Below are 24358 nucleotides of genomic sequence, written 5' to 3' on the forward strand. Positions count from 1 at the left end.
ATAAGGGTGCACTGAAACATTTTTTGCAGCGTTGTTTGTGGAGCATTTAACGTTTGGTTTAAGCTCACAGAAACCTCCCAGTGGAGCAGCTCTTTGATTCCTTTTCAAAGGTTGACATTTTGGAAAAAAAAAAAGATTTATTTGCTGCAAGTTAGATGATATCTTCAATACTTCTCTTGTGTAAAAGCTGAATAACATGCAGCAGAAAGCAGCAATGCATTTCAATTATCGTCTGCAGCTGGAGAGCTTCTAATTGAAGCAACACAATCTGAGCACTAACAGACTGCACAAGATCTTTGTTTACATTGTTTTGTCATTAACAACTCAGAGTCAACTCTGTCTGTCTGTTAGTAAAATATCTCATGAACTCATTGGATGGAGTTTAATACAACTTTCAGGAAGTAAATGTTCTACAACTGATTACCTTATGGAGTCAAGTCAATTCAACATGGCCACCACAGCTAATCAACATTAGCCAACAGAGAAATGGCTATAACTCCGTAAACTTTCAAGATTTAAAGCTAAAGTTTGGAAGCAGCTGAGAGTCCTTCACAACACAACACATATTCTGACCGTGGCATCTCGTGATAGTGCATGAGTTTGTGCAGATTGTCATTTTCATGGTTTGTCTAAAACGGGAATGACTCTCAACATGAGATGACCTTAGTGCAAAACTCTGGCAATCTTTTAAGAAATAGTAGTTTAATGGTGTGAATGTTTATGAAGCATTCATACTATATACTATACTATACTATACTATACTATACATTATTTCTTCAGTATGGTTTTTTTTTTGGCATCTTTCTCGTTCCACAATTTTTGTGCTGTTTCAACAAATCATATATCAGAATGTTCAGCTCATTCAGGAGAAGGGTGCTATGACTTTTTGGTATTGGTGCAACTTCAGCTTTTTTTAAATATTTAGCCTTTTCTGACACATTTTTTTCTCATAGAAAATGAACCGAGCTCATTTTACATCTTTCAGATCTTTAGATTTGTTTACAACCTTTTTCTGCTCCTTTCACATTATATTCTGCTTCAGCTTCTTTCAGCTTTCTTGTGCAAATTTAAACTTTTTTCAGCTACTTTCAGTTAATGTTTTGTGATCCGTCTAATTTCTTTCTGCTAATTTCAGTTTGAATTGCTCCTTTCAGCTTATTTCTACAAGTTTCAGCTTTTTCTGCTATTTCAGCTACTATTGAGCTGTTTTCTGCTAATTTGAGCTTTTTCAGCTAATTCCACATTTTTTTGCACTCATTTCAACTTTTTTCAGCCTTCCGCAAAAACGTGCTCTCTCCACTTCCTTCTGGTAATTTAAGCCTTTTTTTGCTTTAATAGCTACTTTTCAGCTGGTTTTTTTTTTTTTTTGCTTATTTCAGCTTTTTTCAGATAATTTCCACATTTTTTGCTCATTTCTGCTTATTTCAGCAAATGTTCTTTCTGCTTTCTTCTGCTATTTTAAGCTTGTTCTACCTTTCAGCTACTTTTTAGTTTTTTAGCTAATTTCAGCTGTTTTCAGATATACTGTATTCAAGTTTTTTGTAGCAACTTTTGCTCCTTTCAGCCTAATCATTTTTGTCCTAATTATTTTTGTCAGCTTGTTATGCTCCTTTCAGCTTTTTTCCTGCTAGTTTCAGCTTTTTCTGCTATTTCAGCTACTATTTAGTTGTTTTGTACATAATTTAGCTTTTTCAGCTAATTCAAAAAAAAAATTTCAGCTCCTTCCACTTCCTTCTAGTAGTTTAAGCTTCTTTCAGCCTTTTCTGCTACTTTTCAGCAATTTTTTTTGCTATATGCAGCTATTTTTATGGTAATTTCCTATTTTTGTGCTCATTTCTGCTTATTTAATCCTAATTCAGCAAATATGTGTTCTTTCTGCTGCTAACTTAGGCTTGTTCTTCCATTTGAGCTACATTTTAGCATGTTTTTAGCTAATTTCAGCTGTTTTTCAGCACGTTCTTCAGCAATAAGTATTCACACTGCATTTTCATAGGAAATGCACTTTCTCTAGTTTTAATTCTTTTTTGTTTAATCCACACATAAAGCCATATGAGATGCATGTGAACAATGTGCTGATCTTGGCTACAAAGCATCAGCGAGAAAGCTTAACGTTAAACTCTTAATTCAGAGTTAAATAAAATACTAACAGGTCCACCGCTACTTCTCTGTAAATGTGTTTGTTTTTAACTTTCTGACTCACATAGCTCCTGAGCTGTTTTGGCTTTATAAACTAAAAAATTTGGCCGCAGTTCCAAGCGTGAGGAATGTGCAACAAATGATTCCCTCCCTCCATCTCCACTCCTAAAAGGCTTTTGAACTTCCTTCTAGAAAACAAGGCACCGAGAAGTGCTGAAATCAAGGACATCGTCTGAATAACTTAATGAGTATTTGTGCTGTGTGCATGACGGCCATCCTTTCTAGGGACTGATCTCCTCCTACACCTCCTGCCTCTCAAGGACAGGTTCTTTTAACCCTGGACTTGAAAGCTGAAAGCAGAAAGAGGGTCTCTGTAAAACAAATCCCGTTGCAGTGGTGTAAGAAAAACGGAAATTGTTATACTAGTAAATAAACTAATATGACTCCACACTGGAGGTACTGAAGCTCAGTTGTTTAGTCTCCACTGGGTGCTGTAATAAATGGAAATCTGATCAACTCATGACAAACTGCTGAGCGTTTCTAAGTGTTCACTCAGATTGTTCGTTGAACGTGAATGGAGGAATGATACACATGACTATATGGGTTTTCCCATACTGCACCGCTGGTAACTCACTCCTTATTATAACTGAGCTCCATGTGTGAAAGGACGCTTTCATAGCGCAGGAAGAGGAGGAGGAGGCCTGGCGACTCACAGAATTAGCCCTGTTTTTCTTTGCTCAATTTGGTGTGGATTATTTTAAGAGAAAGGGCTACATTCAATAAGAGGCATTCTTGTGATTTAGACTGAATATAGTCGTTTTTATAGCAGCTTGTGAGCGAGTTAATGATCTGTTGTATATATGAGGGATACACATGTTAGAAAAATGTCAAATCTTTGAAGAGTGTAAAGGATGAACGATGTTCAGATGTGCTGGCATGGCTCACTCTTGTTTATTTTCTCTTTTAAAAAACACCTGTGGAGTTCTAATAATGTGTGCATGTGTTTTCTGGTCTGCACAAAGAGCTTTGGTCTTTCGAGTCACTGCAAACATCTCAATAAAGAGCTGACTGCGCTGCTGACAGCCGTTCAAATAGAGAACACCTGGAAGTTAACCACGCACAATGGGAACAACTGGAAAGAGTGTGCACTGCACATTGCCGAGTGCAGGATATAGTTATTCAAACGTCTTTTTTTTTCCAACTGTGAGAACTTCTAATGCATTTAAAGGCTTTTGCACAATGCCAAACCAAAGTGATTTATTACTAAAATAAACATGGTGTGAGTGAATGTGTCTAATGTGCAGTATTTACCAAAAAAAAGTCAAAAGTCATAGAGGAAAGCTGGAGAGAGCTTCCTCCTACTCAGCAGCACTGTGTTAGCTCAGCGGACCGGACAAGTGCAAACACAACATGAGAGGAAGGAGTTTAATGGAGCCGACGCTTCCAAGGGCAAATTATATCGCCAAAGGCCAAAGGAGATAATGCTTTTTTGTCCATGTCTGATGGTTCATTTGTCTGCCTGTTAGAAAACATTTCATTAACCAGTGGACGGACTTGAATGAAACTTTCAGGAAGAAACAACAGGATGTGCATCTACAGTTTGATAATGTTTGGTGTCAACCACATCCAAGACGAATGTCATAATCAAACAACCATAAAAACACCAAAATGGCTATAATTTGTGCCGCTTGGGGTGGCTGCCTGTTGGAGTAGCTCTGTTACATTCATTCTGAGATTGTGCTTTTGGAAACTTTACTTCCTCTTTGTCTGGACGTAAATCACCTTTTTTTGTATGACTGTTTCCTCTGGTACTGGATGTTGTGCAGCTGGAAGGAATTTTACTGAAACTTTTTTTACTTTTGGACATTTGTTATGATGTGTAACCATAGCAACAAGTTTACAACCGAGAGCTGCTGATTAACATCTCAAAACTCAAATAATACCTCAACTACAGCCTCCAATGTCAAAGGAGTTGAAAAAGGAGGCGCCATGGATGCATTCCCGTCTCCTTGAAGGCTGTGCTCAAGTGCCTGACCACTGAGATCCTGGAACTGGCAGGAAACATGGCTCATGACAGCAAGGACCGGGATCATCCCCTGACACCTGCAGCTGGCTGTCCACAGTGATGAGGAGCTCAGCAGGCTGCTGGGAGGAGTGGCCATCGCTCAGGGAGGGAGGAGCTCTTCCTGGGATTCGAGTAGTCCGGTTGAAATGAGAGGCCAGCCGAGTCTGGGTGGACAGAGCGGACGGCATCTCTGGCCATTTTCTTCTGATCTGCTGTGGGACGGACCTTGACAAGAGATCCTTCCTGCCTACAGCTATCAGTATCTATAAGATCTCTTGATGAAATGAGGATAATGAGTTACAACATTTAATTTCCCTTTGAGATTAATAAAGTATTTCTCAACTGAAGTGAATTTATTATGAATTTACTTATTTATTATGGTCCCTCAGTGAGGACTGGACTAGGCAAAAGGGCCTTCTCCTACTCCGCTCCTGTTTCCTGGAATATCTTACAAAAAGATTTGAACCTCTCAGCCTTGACCTCTCTAAGTGGCTTTAAGAATCTGTTGGACTCCTGGCAGGGACCAATGCAGACATGTTCCTGTTTTTAGTTTTCTACATTCACTTTAGAATCTAGCTGTTTTTAGTGACTTTTCTTTTTTTTTTTTTTGCCATCCTATTTGTTAAAAAAAATAATAATAAATTGTGACTTTTTATAACTGTCTATTGTCATCGCTGTTGTCCATTGTTGTCATCACTCTTTGTTGAAATCAGGTCTCTCTTGTAAATGAGTCCTCGAGGCTCAATGGGATTTACCTGTCTAAATAAAGGTTGAATGAATGAAAAAAATTAATTGAATAATACTCCCAATTTTACAGTCACTGAGCTAATGTTTGGTCTGGTAGTACCTTAGAGTCATCCTCAACACTTAGTCTGAAAGCTAACAGATCTCAAGATATCTCACAATAATGAGATTGTAGCATAATATTTGCAAGGTTTGACTAAAATGACTAGAACACTTCTCTTTATAAAATTCTGGCACGAAAGGTGGCGGATGATTTGCATTACGTCAAGGAATGCTCAGCCTTTAATCTGTAACGCATTTCTAAAAATTCCAAGAGTACAACAGAAAAAAAAAACATAAATAGGGTTCAAGCAGAATGAGAAAGAAGGGAAAAGAGGCACCAAAAATACATGAACGCTAGAAACCGAACCCCAGAATGACGACTTCTCTTGAGACGGGGGTGAAAGTGAAAGGTGACTTAGACACAGCAGCTTGGGGAGTGAGTGAAATGCCAGAGCTTCTGTTCTGCTGTTTCGTTCGGCTATACATTTCACAAGCAGAGATAAAAATCAGCATAAAACAGCGAGAGCATGGAGAGAAAGCCAGTTGGCAATTCAAGAAAGGAGGCGAGATGAGGGAGTTATGGGGGGAGCAGTGATGGGGGTGAAAGGGAATGGGATAGTGGCAGGAGAAGCTGTTCTGACAGCAGCGAGGCAGCAGAGGGTGAAGAATGCACTCTTTTCTTACCCCTCCAGACATCCTGCCCTGCAACTTTCACCCTGTGTGGTAATCAATACCTGTTATTCTCCCCTCTCGGTTTTCCAATCAATAGATAAGACTGGGGTAAAACCAGTCGGGACAATGGCGCTTTCTGTGGCACCATCAGATGTGGGCTGAATAGTGACTGCTTTAGTGGAGGGAATGATACAGGGGGAGCTATTAGGTGACATGAGGGGGTGGAATAAAAATAAAAAGGAATAAGCTGATCCAGTCACATCTATCTGATTGAAGAAGAATCACTGGAATAACTTCACCGCCAGTTTGAAGTAAAATCTGCATCTGCTCGTGATGGACTCCTACTGACTCCTCATCAAAAGAGCAGGAAAAGAAACAGGAGAGAAATAACTCCGGCGTCATAAAGCTTCTGGAAACATCTCCATCACGCGGCCAACCCTTAACAGGCCCTACTGGGGCGGCTTTGAACTTTAAGCTGCTATATTTCATTAAGCTTGACTGCTTTCTCCTGGCCCCAGCTGCCTCAGCAGGAGAAAAGATTATGCATGTGAGCGTGTGCTTGAACACTCCTCAGTAGTGTCTTCTGACTTCAGCTACAGAAACATTAAGACCCAGGCTCCGGCTAAAATAAATCAAACAATATTCATCAGTATACTGAACTGTTTCTGTATTTGTCCAAGGTTTAAACAGAGGGGGTTCACTTCTACGATGAAATATCTACTTCTGCTGGCGTTATAAAGTCAGAACCTCACTGGGCTAGGACTGTTGGAGACTACTTGGAGACTCAAAATTAAACAAGCGGTATGCCAAAGCTGCCCGTCGCTCAAGGATTTGAATAGTAATTGTTTGTAGTTTTCAAAATGAGTGTTTTTCTGGACTGGAATTGAACAGGGAATGCAAGTAAACCTTAAAGTTTTTGGTACAAGACGTTCAAGTAGAAAGGAGTTACATTGAAGAATAGAGGGAGCTGCGTGAACGCTTGTGAAGCATTCACACTACCGTGATCCATTTTTCTTCCCTACGATTTTTGGCATCGCTCTCGTGCCACAACTTTTGTGCTATAAATTCATTTATCAAAACGTTCAGCTCTTTCAGGACAACCCTGTTACGACTTTTGGTATTGGTGCAACTTTAGCTTTTTGAAATATTTAGCCTTTTCTACTACTTTTTTCTCATAAAAATTAATTGAGCTCATTTTACATCCTTCAAATCTTTAGATCTGTTTTCAACCTTTTACTGCTCCTTTCACATTTTGTTCAGCTACTTTCAGCTTCCTTGTGCCAAGTTAAACTTTTTTCCAGCTACTTTTGGCTAATTCAGCTGTTTATTCAGCTGTTTTGTACTCCTTTCAGATTCTTTCTGCTAACTATAAAATTTTTGTGTTTCTTCTAACTTCTTTTTGCTAATTTCAGCTTGTTATGCTCCTTTCAGCTGATTTCTGCAAGTTTAATAATTTCTTGCTATTTCAGCTACTATTTAGCTGTTTTATGTTAATTTTAGTTTTTTTTTCCAGCTAATTCCACATTTTTTGCACTCATTTAAACTTTTTTTAAGCCTAATTCAGCAAAAATGTGCTCTCTCCACTTCCTTCTGCTAGTTTAAGCTTATTTTACCTTTCAGCTAACGTTTTAGCGTTTCCTAGCTAATTTCAGGTGTTTTCGGATAAATTCTAGTTTTTGTGGTAATGTCTGCTGCTTTCAGCATAATTAACTTATTTCTAATAATTTCAGCTTGTTATGCTCCTTTCATCTTATTTCTATTAGTTGCAGGTTTTTCTACAATTGCAGCTACTATTTAGATGTTTTTGTGCTAAATTTAGCTTTTTCAGCTAACTCCACTTTTTTTAGCTCATTGCAGCTCCTTTCACTTCCTTCTAGTAGTTTAAGCTTTTTTTTTTTGCCACTTCAGCTACTTGTCAGCTATGTTTTGCTAATTTCAGCTTTTTAGTTAATTTCCTATTTTTGGGCTCATTTCTTCCTATTTAAACCTAATTCAGCAAATATGTGTTCTTTCTGCTTTATTTTGCTAACTTGGGCTTGTTCTTCAATTTCAGCAAAATTTCAGCATGTTTTCAGCAAGTTCTTCAGCAATAAGCATTCACACCGCATTTTTGCAGGAAATCCAATTTCTGTTTGTTTTTTTTGTTTTGTTTGTTTGTTTTGTTTTTGCTTATCCAAAGTGGCTCAGAGTAACAAATCTTGGCAAGTGGAGGGAGCACTTTTATCCACGACCAGGTGCAATGGTGGAGCCCACCATTCGATTAATCTTCACAATATTAACATGTTTACAAATATGATGGAAGCCATCTTGGATTTTGATGTGGCAACCCAATTTTCAAAAGGAACCTTTCTTACATCTAGATGTAGCAACACATCAAAATGTAAAATAAAAATATAAAAATAAGCAAATATTTTGTTGCAGTCTCATCTATTTTTTGTGTGTTTGCAACCAAGAGACCAGTGAGCTATATGGTTGGGTCTGTAGAGGCCAGTTTTAAAAAATCAGGGTGCACATTTGTATGCACGGCTTGCAAAACTTCTATTCTAGGTCATGCACATGATTTGTTTGCCAACCTCCACACACATCGTACACGTCTCAACTTGCTTTGAACCCAACTTGACAGGTGCACCCACATTAAGGATTTAATCTCTTAAGAGTGCACTTTTGAAATAAAGACAGGCAGATTAAAATCAGTTTTTCAATAATTATTATTGATCCTCTGTGTGGTTTTTAAACCTGGACACTTGTCTTTGACAATTTCTGTCAGAGGAGAGCTCCCATGCAAATGTCACAACACAGCTCCAGTGCTTCTCAGACAAGTTTAACGACAAGTCTGTTGCTATTTTGAGTGGAAATTTGGTGCAAGGCAATTGAAAGCCTCTGCCAATGTTTTGAGACACTTTGGAGACTCCCTTGGGAATGCCAACAGTGACAGCATATTGAGATACTGGCTTTAAGAAATGTGTCTGTCCTGTTAACAATGTTTCTTAATTAAACTTATCAAAAGAGAAAGACATCTCAAAGTAAAAGGTCTGTTTGACATCATGTTAAACTAATTTTACAAGGACTTTTCTTTGATAAACTTGTAGAAGTGTGGAAAAGGATTGGGTCCTGATAAAAAGGTGAAAGGTCTTTAAGTGTATAGTAATATTTTGTTAAGGTGGAACAGTCTGATTTTCCAGTTTATAGTCAGGGATATTTAAAAAAAAAGTTCACAATGAATTATTATTAATGTCATGTAGTTTTATGACTTGTTATCAGCCACATAAAGCAACACAAATCTGTCTTAGGAAACCATTAAACTTGTTCTTTAAAAAGAACAAAAAAAAGCATAATTTTAGATCATCAGACAAATCCAATGGGTGTTTTTCTTTTCAGCTGTCAAACTATTTACTGTCAAGTCAAAAAAGATATTTCCCTGTAGAGCTTGTTTACCTAATACGGTGCTGTAAAGATGAACAAACTGGTTGATTTTATGAGGCTATTCTGGAACTGGGCTCAATATTTCTGCTTTGAAAGCTGTCAATTGCTCAGGACTTAATTTTTCTAATGACCACTTTACTTTGCTCTGTTTATTGTGTCATTTGCAAACTTACTTAAATCTTCGGGAGCGTGCCTCGGTAATTACATTTAACTGTACGTGACTTCAAAGTTGACCCAACTGGTTATTGAAGCTTTGACTGATTTATTTTATTCCTAAATCATTTCGAACACCCATGACTGAGGAGTACGGTCATTCTCATTCTGGTGTGAAGGTTGTGAAGGGGTCAGATAGATCGAGGACAGAAGCAGCTTTCTTTCTGGGAAAAGTGAATTTCTTGCTGTAGCGTCAAACAGTCTGGTCATCTTGACATTGAACCTCTAATCTGAAGCAAGAGGAACATGCTTATCAATATCTGCATTGCAGGACACACTGTAATCATTTCAGGGTTGAGTTTGTTTATATCTTTACATAAATTGCATTGGTGAAAAATGGCCTGCCAAAATAAAAGTGTGGCATAGCTACCTTTCATCCTTGACTGAGAACTTCATTAAAAGTTTGCTTTTAAATAATTTGATTAATCAGTTTCTCTAAATTGATATTTTCTCCAAAACGGGTTAGGTTTGAACTTGATAAACACACAGGATAGACATAATATTCATGAAATTTGCCAACATTTTAAATTCAGTTCAGTTCAGTTTATTTATATAGCGCCAAGTCACAACAGAAATCATCTCGGCACTGAACACATTCATATATAAAAACAATAATTTAAAACTATTTATCTGAGGAGCCGACTGCTTTGAATTTAACTCCATCACAAAAGTCTCATCATGAAGGCGACAGTGGAAAGGAAAAACTCCCTCATGAGGAAGAAACCTTTAGCAGAACCAGACTCAGGACAAGCGGCCATCTGCTTCAACTGGGTTTGAGAGAAACAGATACACAATGGCAGGTCAAGAATCAGAACGATAAGATAGAAGTAGTATCAAATGAAAACTATTCAATTTTAATAATTCATTTAAGGAAATAAGGTAAATTTGTCCTCCAGTAGTCTAAGCTTAAGACAGCATGACAAGCCAACCCTAACTGTAGGATTTATCAAAAAGGAAAGTTTTAAGCCCAGTCTTAAAACTGGACAATGTGTCAGCCTCACAGTCAGAAACTGGAAGTTGGTTCCACAAGAGAGGAGCCTGATAACTGGAAGATCTTCCTCCCATTGTGCTTTTAGAAACTCTAGGAACTGCGAGATAGCCTGCAGTCTGAGAGCGAAGTACCCTGTTAGGAAAATATGGAACAATAAGTTCTCAAATACAAGCTGGAGCTAGGTTGTTGAGAGCTTTGTAGGTCAGAAGATTTTGAATTCAATTCTGGACTTGACAAGGAGCCAATGGAGAGAAGCTAAAACGTATCAAGTCAATTTCAACTTATATCACACCAGAAGGCGATAAACACGTCAAAGGATTAATGTAATAAACATAAAAGAGAGAAGAGATGTTGTGCAAACTTTCACAATCCTTTGTTTTCTTACTTAAAATTTAAACAAATATAAACTCTTCAAATCGTGTCAATGTAGCAATTAACCCCAAACTTTTATGATCAAAGTAATAGCAGCCAAATATGACATGTTTCTATAGCAGTGTGTTTTATTCAAATGTGAGTCAGTAATACACTTGCCCTGTCATAAAGAGCGCACAGCGAGTGGCACTCCAGGCGCTTTATCTCACTCCATTAAGCAAAGGCCTGGTGCACACACGGGGACTGAGTGTGCGCTTATAGGACCACTTATCAGGATAAAGGCAGTGGGAGGAAGCCTGTGAAGAAAAAGACAAAGGCCAATCGGAGCGAGACGGCTGCGGAGGGGTGAGGTACAAAATCGGGCCAAGATGAGAGAAGCAGGTTAAGATGGCAGAGAGGCCTCCTATAACACGCAGCTCCTACAGGGAGGAGGAGGGCTTCAGCTTCGGGGAGTGAAGAGGGATTAAAGGGCCCAGGCGGCAGAAACCAGGAATCCCAACAATCTCACACCCACTCCCTGGCCAGGGCTGAGCTGCATGACACACTCACAAACCTACCCTTCTGTCTCTAGTACAAAGCAGGGCATGAATGAGCACCTGTTGCTTACAGGCCGTAGATGTTTGGAGGCCGGCCGACCACTTGAGCACTTGAACAGGACACATTTAGGTGCTGTGAGCAGCAGGGCTTTTATTTTGCTTCACACAAACAGATGTGAAAAACTGGAGACTGACATGTTTATTAACCTTATTATGGTTCTCCATCAGCATACAAGATTATAACATGATTGTTAGACTATGCAAAAACATGTGCATCCCTACATCTTTACATAACAATCTACTAAAGAGGCATTTTGTAAATTTGTAGTGAGGTAAAGTCATGTGATGAGGTCAGGGCTCAACTAGGATTGAGACATAAGAATCAATGCACTTTCTCAAATTTTGCATTCTTTCAGATAAGTATGAAGATGTGAATCAGTTTGATTGAAGGTAAATGGTAAATAACCATCACTGAACTTGGAGGGAATATAAAAATGTCATGCAAAATGTTTTTAGGGTGAATTTTTCATGAATAAAAAGAAATATGCACGTCAATGGAGGATGTGCTGTCAGCGTTAAATGTTTTGCTTCACAGTCTTTATCTGTCAACAGGTACATCCTGCCCCCCTCCCCTCTCTCCTCCTCCCTTTATCAACGCTGTTACATTCCACAGTCAGAAAAAAAGTGTCCAACCTGCATCTGGCTCAGAGTAGACAGTAACTGAATGACGGAAGCTGTAAACAAAGAAATTCTGAGCCAGACATGCTGTCACTAGCTCATCTTAAGAGCGTGCCTTTGTGTGGTCCCATCTACGTGACAATGATGATGATTATGGCTGAGCACGGCATCCCCAGGAACCTTAAACAAACCAGTGTACTGTCAGGACAATTAGACCATCTCTGTGGTACTAGAAAGTGTTTTACACCAGCAACTTTGTCAACAAGGTCCTTTCAGGGGAGACCAATGAGACTTGGATGCAGCAGGAGGAGTGTTAGGGCAGAATGAAACAAGGAGGCAGGCGGGAGAACGAGGTGAAGCAAAAAAGAGAGTGAGGAAAATAGAAAGGCCAGTGAGACAGAGACGAGACAGAGAGAGCAGAAAGGGGGTGGAAAGGCAAGGCGAGACAGTGGAAAGGGGGTGGAGGAACTGGCAAAGCTCTTACTGACAGCAATGGGGCCTCTTAACAATCCAGGAATATTGTCTGAAATCAATCTGTCATCATGGAGCTGTTGAGCCTGTCATTACGACGTGGTACTCGCCCTTTCACAGTGACAATTTGTTCAGTGCTTTCCCAGTCCACCTCACTGCTGCGCTGTGCAAAGGTCAGGGCCCTCTATCCATCTCCGTCTGCCAGTCTGTCTCTTTGTTAAACAACTGAGCTCACAGAGCCGTACAGTCCTTTTATCAGTGACCGGATGATGGCCCAAACAGAAGTGCTCCTGGAGCGACTTATGTTCCACTACTAGGTTTCTGACTATCAGCTGCCAAAACATTATTCTGTTGGTCAGTACCTAAAACACCAATAAAATCAAATGCAGTGGGTTTTGCTATTGTTTGTTTTACATAAGTAACCTGCAAAATGGTTCACCTACACACCCATACGAAGCTCATCATACACATCTTAGTCGATATTTAGGTGGCTGTTCAGGACTTTTGAACTGCCCAATCAAAGTGCACAGCAATAAGAGTTAGTTTTAGAGTGTTTGATTATATAAGTCACACATTTAGACTCCGAAATGTGATTTGATTTATTGCACTGATGAAGAAGAGTCACGAAAGAAAACCTAAAGGACTACTAAAGTATTTAAATATTTGCATAAATGTGGGTAAAACTGCAGCAAAATTCAATACAAATTTCATAAATCATGAAGTTGCGAACGTATCATTTTTTACTAGGGATGCACGATATTATCGGCATGGTATCGTATCTACCGATAGTAGCGATAAAGTTAAATATCGGCCATTCCATCAAAATAACCCCCGATATAAAAGACGCTGTTTTTGTATGACAACCCAATGACAAGGACGCCTGCAGCGCCAGCACAACGTGATGACATCACGATCGCAGTTGAGTTTAGATTTGTGAAAATTTACAAATTTGCACTGTTCCAGTGTTGTCATTGTGTTAGAGAGAGTAAATGTCATGAATAAATGTGACATTAAACAATCCAAGTTGACGTGTTACATCATTTTCAGCCCCCTTTTTTGGCATATGCATTTGGTAGCAGGCAAAATTGACAAAGACCATGCAGAATAATGTAGTATTTTAATTTCACAGCAGAGAAAGCTATGTTGTCTCTGAAAGTAGGTTTAGGGAAAAATATCGATATTGGTATCGGTTATCGGCCAAATAAGTTTAAGCATATCCGACATCGTCCAAAATTCCAATATCGTGCATCCCTAATTTTTACAGTTGCTTTGCTTTCCTGCTACATCATATTTTGCAAATGTACACATACACTGTATATATATTCAGTATTTTATTGATCATGTGAAAGCAGAGTCCAAAATATACATAACTCAATTATGCCTTTTCCTGATGCAGAGAAAAAGTGATAAAACGAGCGGGAATTCCTCTTTACAGCTATCGTCTGACTAACAGCCAAGCAAAAAAAAAACATACAAGCTCATTTTTAAACTGAGCAAAAGGTCAATCAAGATACAAACAATTGTATGAATAGAGTAGTGTAGTCATCTTCCAAGCCTTAAAGTCAAATTGCACATGGAGACTGATCCAAACTCCAAATTGTCTAAAGCTCAGTCCCAGTGCATGAGGAAATCAAATCAGTTTCAGTGCACGGTGCAGGATTCCAGTCTGGGAAAGCAGTAGCCCTGAGATAAAATACAACAGGTCATTCTCTTTGGTCCTGAAATTATTTTTCCTCCCATCCCACTCCTCATGTCAAAGATGAGACATATTTTTCCATTTATTGCAGCAGCAATGTGTGCTTACAGAAAAAAAATATTAAGGAAAATTAGGGGCTTTCAGCCTCTCTCTCCAATACTGGAAATGGCTTTGAGCATATTCCACCACAACGGCCTGTATGTGTGCAACAAATTTATAACCCTTAGTCAATGAGAACAATAAAAGACTTTTCAAAGTCACTAAAACGAATCCTTAATGAAAAACAAAATGGAAGCAAAGAAGCCACAAAGCATTGTGGGGGTCTCACGGAAACTTGTTGGAGGTGAACTGAAAATACGGGGGATCCAATGGAACTGTAAGGAGGTTGTTGATGGGTCGGGGGTGTTAAAGGAAGCAGAAGCCTTATTCAGAGCTCGTTATTTCTTGGCTTGGCTTTCTTCAAGCCCAGCCAGCCATCACTGTTGCCACCACTATAACTTACAATCAGCCTTTTAACTGCAAAACGGGAGGGTTGGTTGGGGTGCGAGTCTGCTTAGTGCGTGTGTGCGCAAGGGGTTTTCTTAAGGCTCTGAAGAAAAGGTAGAAAGGAAAAACAAAAAGAGTGAAAACCTTCATAATCCTCTGAAAGCGAGGCGCCAAAGTCTGGTAACGCTCCATGCCTGTCTGAATCCGAAACAGAAGGAAAACAACGAGCACGGATGACGGACGACGCACGGAAAAACAGAAATCTTATCCTGGACTGATGTGAAAACGAGGGCATCCAGACCGCCTGATATGACATTCTGATAAAACAGCCTTCAACACAGCATGATTCCAGCAGGCTTTGGCAAGTACAGCCTAGCCAGAAAGGTAGGGCAGGAAACAATCTGAAGCTTCAATCGTGAGCTTTTTATTCACAAACATCACAATAACATCTGGTGGGTCCAAAACGTATCAGTTCAAACCTAACTGAGGGTCACCATACGAGTCCCTAAGGTGTTACTTTCCTAGTTTGTATATTTTTAGTGTCAATATAAACTCAAAACATTAGTAATAAAACGCTTAGTGTTCTGAAGAAATGGCACCCTCCTGCTTTCATGCCAGAGCATGACATATTTTGCTAACAGAAAGACTTAATTGACTCTAATAGTTGATGTCAAAGTTTAATAAACAGCTCTCGTGCGATCAGTTAGCACTTGGACTGCGAATTGAGAATAATTCTCAGCTATTAACACCAAATTTAACCCATCTGTAACTTTAGATGAGTTATAACCATTTCTGTATTTTAAGATCATTTTAAGGTAATTTTTTTTTCACATCTTTCTGCAAAGATCAAGCTTATGATACAAAGAGCGAGTAGGCACATCAGAGACGTGAGGTAAAAGCCAAAACAAGTTTACATCTCTGCACCCTCGTGCACGGGTACGCACAAACTTGCGATCTGATCCCTAAAAATGTTCCCTCTAAGGAACGATACAGAACATATGGAATCTCGTAATTTTTCCTTACTACGGTGACTGATTGAACAGCTGTCAGATGAGGGGGTGGGGAGATCCTCCACCACTTGGCTCCCCAACAGAAAAGAGAAAACAGAGCTGGACAGGAGCAAAACGGAGGTTTAGAAAGACAGGTTGTGCAAGACAAACACATCCCACTGTGGGGCTAACATGTTATTGTAAGGTCACTTGTAAGGTTCCAACAAGGCGGACACCACCTTCACCCCCCTACCCCAACCTCCTTTAGACTTTGCCCCAGGGTGTAAACACAGCAGCAGGGTCCAGTCTCATCAGACGCTATTTAGCACCAAGCAGCTGTCAATTAACAAAAATCTGGTATTCATACGTCTGGTAAATGGTGCTAGTCAGGCTTGAGAAAGGCATAAAGTCGATTATCATTTGAATGGTGGCGGCCCTGACGCCTCTGTGAGCACTTTGTGAGCAGCTCCACGGCTGAAGGTTAACAGGAGGCAAAAAGGACTTTTATTTAACGGAACGCGAATCCATTCAGCCGGCAGGAAGAGTGTGTGTGGTCTGGAAACACACCCAGAGCCAACTGCCCAAACAAACTAATGAGCACTGCAACAAAGACGCACACACATGCACACCCATACACAGACATGGGAATTCCTTTAAGAAAATCTTTTCATTGGAACATTAGCATACAGCTGAAAGTGATAAATACAGAAACCAAAGTTGAAATTCCACGTGAATGTTAATTGGAGAGCCTGTTAAAGTCAGTCAGTGAGGACAGCGCAGCTTTCAGGGACTTTATGACCCAGCTAAAGTAAACACCGACTGACCTCCATTATGACTACTTATCACAGCTACAGCCCTTTCCTTTCTTTACCCCTCTGAGGGGTGAAGTCTGACACATTCCTCTCCAAATGTTTCCTCCTGAACTGACAGGGTTGGCAGTGTGCGCTGAAAGATGGGAAATGTGGATTGCAGCAGTTGTGGTAACTTTATTTCCGCGATACAAAAAGGAATAGTTTCACCTAGAGTGGAGGGTGCGAGAACTCCCTGAGGTTTCTTATTGCCCTAAACGCTTTGGACGTCTCATTATCATGACTTTTCTCAGGGTAATTTCAGCCTCCCTAATAAAACATGCATATATTCGGCTGCACGAAAGCAGAGCTGCTTTTCTCTCGTAAGCTTCTTCTCACGCTTTCCTTTGTAAAGCGAGTCCGCAGTGAGAACTAATAGCTGGCAAATAAGAGCAGTCTTCAAGGATCAGGAGTTGTTTAAGATTAATTACTGCTGCTCTGTCCAACCTGAAGGGACCACCACACACAATAATTCAGCCATTGTTCTCCACAAATGGACTAAAGCTCTGTAAATATGGAGCTGAGAGAGGGTGGGTGGGAGTAAAGGTCAGTCATGCCTCTTTTTAACGACAGCGCATTAACTTAACTCACTTCCTTTGACTTTACAGTGGTAGTAAATGGGAGGAAATGCAAAGAAAATCGGGAGAAAAGATTGAGATGTGTGGCAGACAAGACTGGATGCAAGATATGGATAGAATATTTCATGGATGTGTAGATAAGAAATGAGAGGAACTTTATCTAAAATCTAAGAAAACCATTATTTTAGTGCCTTTTTTGCCTTACAGCTCGGGCCACAAGCCAGAACTCCACTATTAAACCCACTTACCACTCAGGAACAATGTAAAAAACACGTCTTTGGGCATTTTGTTGCTGAGAAGCTAGCATCACTACGGTTGAAGGAAATGGAAAACTGTGAGGGAGCCAACAGCCTTGTTATTTTAACAGCTTTTGGCACAATTTTTATCTCATGGTACTTTCTTGTTACATGATGTAACGCCACTATAAAACACACTTTCCACAAGAGTTTACAGCTTTCCAAAGAATGCTGTGCGTGCTGTATGCTACGTGTTCATTGTTCGCTCGTCCTGGTAACGCCATATGTCCAGGCGACTGCATTCTTTGTGGAGCCCAGTGGTCCCTGAGACTGTCACCAGATTAGAGGTTCTGCTGGGACACATCACTGAGCACCTTCTCCAGCTGCTGGGGAAGGAGCAGAAGGGGGAGGATGGAAGAGGCAGGAATGGAGGAAGTGTGGAAGCTCTAGGAGGGCCTGGCCAATACCAAAGTTGTAGCGGTAAAGTGAGAGAGAGGGCCCCTTGAGTGAGTGCGTGTGTGTGTCGGTGTGTTTGGGGCAGGGGGTCCTGGGTCAGATATCCCCCTCATGAATGACAGCAACAGGCCTAAAATCTTACTGCCGTTTCGGGTGCCAAGTTTAAAACGTTTAGATAACAGCAGTAACACTTGTGTGCTTTTACTGTTTCACACGAGACAAAGACAAGATGTCCTTTATAATTTCATTTACCTTAGTCAAAGATGTCAGCGCACACTGTTAAACTTTACAGGGATGGTTTTACAGCTTCACTGGCCTTGGCGTCACAATAAAAGCACGAGTCGGAACCTCCCGAATGTATTTCACCGCGCGTCGGAGTCAAGCTGTTGTCTTTGGACTGTAACACAGAGCCCACTGTATTTCTGCGTCTGCTGGGAGAACTGTGAAATATTTACAACTCGTAGATTGTCAAGCATCAACTCTTTATCACCGACCGTCTGCAAACCACATGCACGCGCCGTGTGCATCTGTTTGAGCATCTGCAACCACTTGGAGAGAAACTATGAAAAACGGGCTATAATAAATTCTTCCTGTTCACTGAGTCAGTTTGGACCCACTACAACAGCACTCGCCACCATCTCATTGCCGTCTGGATCTCTCCTGCTCTGACATATGTTCATCTCCAAACATATAAAATTGCCTGTCTAATCTGATTTAGCCTCCCCGTCTTGTTTACTTTTGATTTAGTCGTGCCGTGAAGGCACGGCTGCCACGCTGTGAATGAGGTATTGTCTGCAAACCCCACAGATCTAATCTCCCCCTCTAAACCACTGCCAACCCCCCATTTATGCCCAGTCCACCTTGAACCATAATAATCACATGCAGGTACTGCACCTAGCAGACAGTAACTCGATTCACCTCCACTTTAAGCAGGAGAATAAAGAGAGCTAAACTGTTCTGCAGAGTTTTCCACCTGGTTTTCAGATTTCTCTCATTAGGCCGCTTCGACTTTTGCCGCCGACATCGAATCACGTCAGTGGATTGCGTCAACAAGGTGGATGAAATCATAGAAACGAGCTCTTAAGTTCACTCCAAGTTGTCCTTATAAGACAAATTATTGACACTGACTCAATAACCTGTGCAGTGAACTCTGGTGAGACTGAGGGGGCTGATGTGAGGCAGTCTCTTTGCCAGCCACAGGAGAGCTGGACTCTGACTTGTGTTCTTTCACCCCGGGACGCTGATGGATGATGTTTGTTTGCTTTAGCTGCAGTGAATGTGCACACTCACACACAGCAGTGACGGAAAAGACACTCCAGCGGGACAGGGTTGGCTTGCCCTCTCTCCTTCCTTTACCCCATGTTGATTTTAAGCTCTGCTTAGATTTATCATTATTTTTTTGGTTGTTGTTTCAAGTTTAGGCTTTTCCGTCCCTGTTCCGTGAGACGACACAACTGAGAGTTTCTCAGTGCTCACAGGAAACTGGCCAGTCAGCCTGGTTATTAATGAGCTCTGATGTTTCCCTCCATGTTAAAGACATTTACAGCACATCTCACCTCTTACGCAGTCAGTCAGTAAAACAGCCTCAGAGAGAAACAGCAAAATCTTCAGGATGCTCATACTGTCCAAAGGCAAATTCATATCTGAAAGACATGGGTTTCAGTTTTATTCACACAAGATTTAACCAAGAAAATTATCACTGATAAACTGAAATAAGTCGAGTTTGTTCGTATAAAATGCCTTTGCTGTTTATAAGTGATAGACATGTCTATTTAAACGTTTTTTATTTTTATTTAATTACTCTTTTTTTAACCAAATAAGGCTCAACAGTTCAGTAATGTAATGAAGGTTTTTTATTTTTAGTCCAAATAAGAAAGTCGTGAAGGATATTAGGATGTAATAACACTTGGAGGACAACATACCTTGATAGTGAGTGAATTATTAAGTCAGCCTTGTTGACAGAAATGCTTTTCCACTAAAGTCCGGGTTGAGTCCATGAATCTGGTCAAAGTGACAGCGGTCCACTTCCCACCGACCTCTAAAACTTTCAGCGCATTTCCAGCCTCTGACAGAAAATAAAAACCGGACACGTCCGAATGAGAAGGACAAGGTCCACGATATGAATGTCCTGAGTAAGTCACGGGGAGCTCCGGGCCGAGTACTCACTTCTCCTCGTCCCAGTGACTCTGTTAGCGGGCACACGGCGGAGACTTGTTGACCGTCCCAGAGCTGCAGCTGCGGGCCAATCACAGCCAGCAGAGGCCGCCGGTCGCCATTAACTCTTTATCACACTCGAACCGCTTTTATCCTCTCTCTCACAGCTGCCACACTAATGTTCGAGGAAACTGATAACACAGATGTAGGCTGACAAATTTAATCACGCGCTACAACTGATTAAACCCAGTTTGTCCGTCTAAAAGTAACATTTAGGTGATAATTCATGCACTAAATGGGCATTACGAACTATTATTAGTAAACTCTGAAGCTACTTTTTATTTATAAACTCTACGATGCAATACATTTCTAACGTTAACGTAATATAGCATAATTTACAAACATTAATTATGTTAAAAGAAGAAGAAAACTCAGCTACTTCCTCTACACTTAATACTGCTAAATCACATGGCGGGCAGGTGCTGCCCCCTGCTGGCCATTCTTGTGAACTGCACAAAGCCACAACGTTAAAAAGGATATCCTGATGCATGCTCAATAATCCAGGTAGAAAAATCCAAAAAAGTTCAATCTGGTCCTCTGGACATTCAAAAAAACAAAACAAAGCAAAAAAAAATCTAGAAACGTTTCGTCTCTCATCCGAGAGACTTCTTCAGTCTGAGGTGCTGTATTCAGCTCAGTCTCTTAAAAAGGATGTTTATGACATGTACTGTACTCAGTTTAAGTAAACAATTCAAGAATATATATATTTTTTCCTCTTTATCTCAACTGTTATGGCTAAATGAAAGTCAAGAGGACCATGCATTTTGGTGTTTGATCAATTGATTATAAATTTATTATGAAATAAATATTAAGCAGAAATCTCTGAATGGTTGAGACAGATATGAGTTTCCCCACGATTGTGAGGCAACGTCTTTATAACAAGCTTGCAAGAATGAGCAAACTTGTGCCCTTTGGTGCCATTATCATACTTTTCGGACTACTTTGTATAAGGCGCACTTAAAATCCTTTAATTTTCTCAAAAATCGACAGTGAGTCTTATAATCAGGTGCACCTTAATCTGACCTGGACCGATTTTATGTGGTTATTTTGAATGAGTTGAATAAAGTTTGACTGATCTGTTTTGTTTCACTTAATGCGCCTTATCATCCGGTGCGCCTTATGGTCCGAAAAATACAGTACATTAAGAGCAAAGTGACCGATACCAAACTGTGAATTGATATACAGTACATGACAATTCTCTTACACTCAATGACGACATCTCAGAGAACATATCAGTACGTCTTCGTAATCGCTGAACAGTTCCCTCCCCATCTCTCTGATTTGCTACAACCGTATGTCCCACCACGTTCCCTGAGGTCAGCGGACCAGTTGCTCCTCACAGTTCCAGGAACTCGTCTTAAGCGCATGGCCTTCTCTGTAGCAGGACCAAGACTTTGGAACGAGTTACCTCTGCTTGTCAGACAGGCCCCTCCCTCTCGGTTTTCAAATCCCGTTTAAAAACCCACTACTATTCAGTAGCTTTCAACACCAGATGATCTGTGTTTTGAACCTGCTCAACACTGGTTAGTCGTCATATTTATTATCTGCATCGTTTTTATATATTCTGATTTACCTCATTTTGTATATTTCTTTGTGTGTTGCCTGTTTTTCTGTCTGTCCAGCACTTTGGTTGGCCTTGTCACTGTTTTAAGTACTCTATAAATAAAATGGTATGGTATGGTCTTATTGGTGAATGTTATTTTTTTATAGATGGATAATTTCTGTTAGATTATTTTGCCTCTTTAAACTTAAATTGAATTATAAGGTCACAAAGACATACAATTGCAAGGATGACCTGTACTGTGTCAAACCATGAACTTGGTAAAAAAAAAATTTGAATTTTGTACACTTTGTTAGCTGCCAGAGACAAAACCTAATTTTCTCTGTCATAATTTTTTCTAATAAAAATGCCTAGAAAAATACTTGAAAGTATTTCTGCTTTTTCAAAAAGTTGTTATAGTGTGTATTTTGGATCTCGCAATGTAGATTGTTTCTAAACATTAATGTAAAGTACATAAGTTGAGGACAGAAAAACTTGGTCTAAAAACAATTTGCGTACAGCATAAGATAAGAATCTGAATTTGTTTGTAGAACCACAGAAAAAAATTAAGACATTTTATGTAGTGTTTGTCAAACTTTTCAGAAACTGTAATAAATGGTTATCATCAAAAACTATTTTAAAATGTTAAAATTTTATATATATACTAGTAAATTCATAAAATTCAGCTTCATTTGTTCCCCTAAACACAAAATTTTTGTCTTTTATACAACTTTTTGTCCAATATGTTCGTTCTTTTTTTTACCAAATCTGTAAATAAATAAAAATTAAAACTTTTCTCGTGTAACTTAAAACCTTGTTTTATGATCTAACACAATTTTCCACTAAATTTATATTCCTGGGGGTTTTGAGAACACTAAAAAGTTTAATATTATGAGCAGATCTTTAATGGGTGGACAGACTGAATGGCATTTGCAGCCAGTTTCTTATGATCCACTGTTATATGGACCTTAGAGATCCTTCCTGCCTACAGCCATTAGTATCTATAACATCTCTTAATGAAATGAGAATAACGAGTTACAACATTTAATTTACCTTTGGGATTAATAAAATATTTTTGAATTGAACTCATTATTTCTCTCACCTGCTTTTCCTTTTATTCCTCATCATTGATGATTTTATGAAATTATTCAATAAAGTGCATACTAGTCAAAATAGTAAAAACTATTGTTCTGAAGCGCAAACTTTAAATCTAATTTAAGAATTATTTTACTCAATTTATTGCCATTAAGCTGTTGTTTTGACTATGAAAGGAGGTAAAACACATTTATGAATAAGTACCGGTATCACTAACGAAATGAACTGAAGGCAGTCTTAGGAAATGATGAATCCAACCTAAAATCTTTCATAAAATGTGAAAACCTATGATTTATTCCTCAAATAAAAAGAAAAAACATTTGTGAAATTATATCAATTAAACATTATCTGCTCCAACATGAAGGTTCCAGTCAGCGACATGTACGACTTTACATATTTGCTCTTTAAGATTCAGACAATTCCAAATTACATTGAAAAAATATAAACTTTGAGGTATTTACACTCCATAAAAATGAAAAATCCACTTTTGCCAACTAGGTTCTCTCTGTCCTGCTGTTATTTAATGCCAGGTCAAACGGGCGCATAATTAAAAACTCCTCTACATTAGAATCACTAAAAATATCAGGTCAGACAATATTAAAACTGTGAGTACTAGATGATTTCAAGAAGTGACCAGACATCTTTTAAAACAGAAAAAAGATCATTTATTTCAATATACATCGCATTTAAAACTATATAACATTTGTTGAATATTTTACACAACTCTTAATATGGAAATTAATTGAGCTTTACAAAATAAGACCAAGCTCTGAAATAATAACAGAATCTCTCCCACTTTTCTTACTGCATCTTTGTTTTTTTTTTACATTAAAGTATATTACAGCTTCATTTCATTAGTGCTATTTATAAAATAAAAGTTTGCAAAGTTTGCAAAGTTTGCAAGGTTTCATGTACCAGTAATTAGGATTAATGAAACAGTAGTTAGGTGATTCTGACCAGATAAAGCCCGAGGAACTGCAATAAAACATTTCATCACTGTCATTCAAAGCCCCTTATTGGTCACAAAGAATCATCGTAAATGTGGAAAATGCCTTGAAGTAGCAAGAAGGAAGCTGTCAGTCTGGCAATAAAATATTTGTTCCTGTCCGACATTGTACAAACACAACTTTGTTCTTCAGAAAACTATAACTAAATATCAAAAGATTTGTCACTTAAGTGTGAGTTAGCAGTAATAATATTGCACGATAACATTAACAAGGAAATAAAATCACTGGCCGATTTAGGCCTGTGTCCTTGCGAGCCAGCACCTGAGAAGGCCTCTGCTCCACACCAAGTCATTCACTTAGTGGCGTTAATGAGGTTAGTAAGTGATAAAAGGTTAACTCTTCAAGACAATACTTCATATCCATCTCAGCTACAGTGGGAGTCCTCGTACCAAACTCTTAGTGTAATGGTTCGAGCAGTAAAAGTAATGACCATCAACCGGTACTGGAATCTGGACTTCCTTCAAAAAATGACACAAAGTTTGCAGCTTTATTACGGTACAAAGCTTAAACAAACAAACAAAAATTTCTGTTTCTTTCAGTTTTGCTTTGCTGAGATTTGAGGCCTGCTGAACATTGCTTTCTAATTTCCATTTAAATATCAAAATGCTTATGTGAACCAGAATTAGGAACACTTACCGGTACATGGGGACTTACATTCTTTTAAGTGATCTGAGTCATGTGGTCCTCAGACACAGACGTGGGAAGCTCATTAAAGTATAGAAAAATAAAACAACTCTTCTCAGTAACACCTTTAGGAAGAGGGGAAAAGGAGCCTGTTCGGATTTTGTGACGCAAACTGCTAAAGAAAGCTGCTGTTAGCTTAACCCTCTTTGCAATTCAACATTCAGGCTTCTGAGAATTACTTTAGGT

General features: G+C 39.3%; 1 protein-coding gene across 1 annotated transcript in view; it reads right to left on the reverse strand.

Moving 5' to 3' along the window:
• LOC119427680 (fibroblast growth factor receptor-like 1) overlaps nucleotides 1-19824 on the reverse strand; it is a 34371-nt gene extending 14547 nt beyond the window's left edge. The window contains exons 1-2 of the mRNA XM_037695316.1: nucleotides 19555-19824; nucleotides 19189-19275 (exon numbers count right to left, since the gene is read on the reverse strand). Of these exons, the coding sequence (XP_037551244.1) occupies nucleotides 19189-19273 (85 nt within the window). The 5' untranslated portion in view covers nucleotides 19274-19275; nucleotides 19555-19824. The remainder of the gene's footprint in view (nucleotides 1-19188; nucleotides 19276-19554) is intronic.
• Between the last annotated feature and the right edge of the window lie 4534 nt (nucleotides 19825-24358).

The sequence above is a fragment of the Nematolebias whitei genome, chromosome 21 (assembly GCF_014905685.2).
Source record: "Nematolebias whitei isolate Nwh7 chromosome 21, NemWhi1, whole genome shotgun sequence".
In the NCBI taxonomy this organism is placed as follows: Eukaryota; Metazoa; Chordata; class Actinopteri; order Cyprinodontiformes; family Rivulidae; genus Nematolebias; species Nematolebias whitei.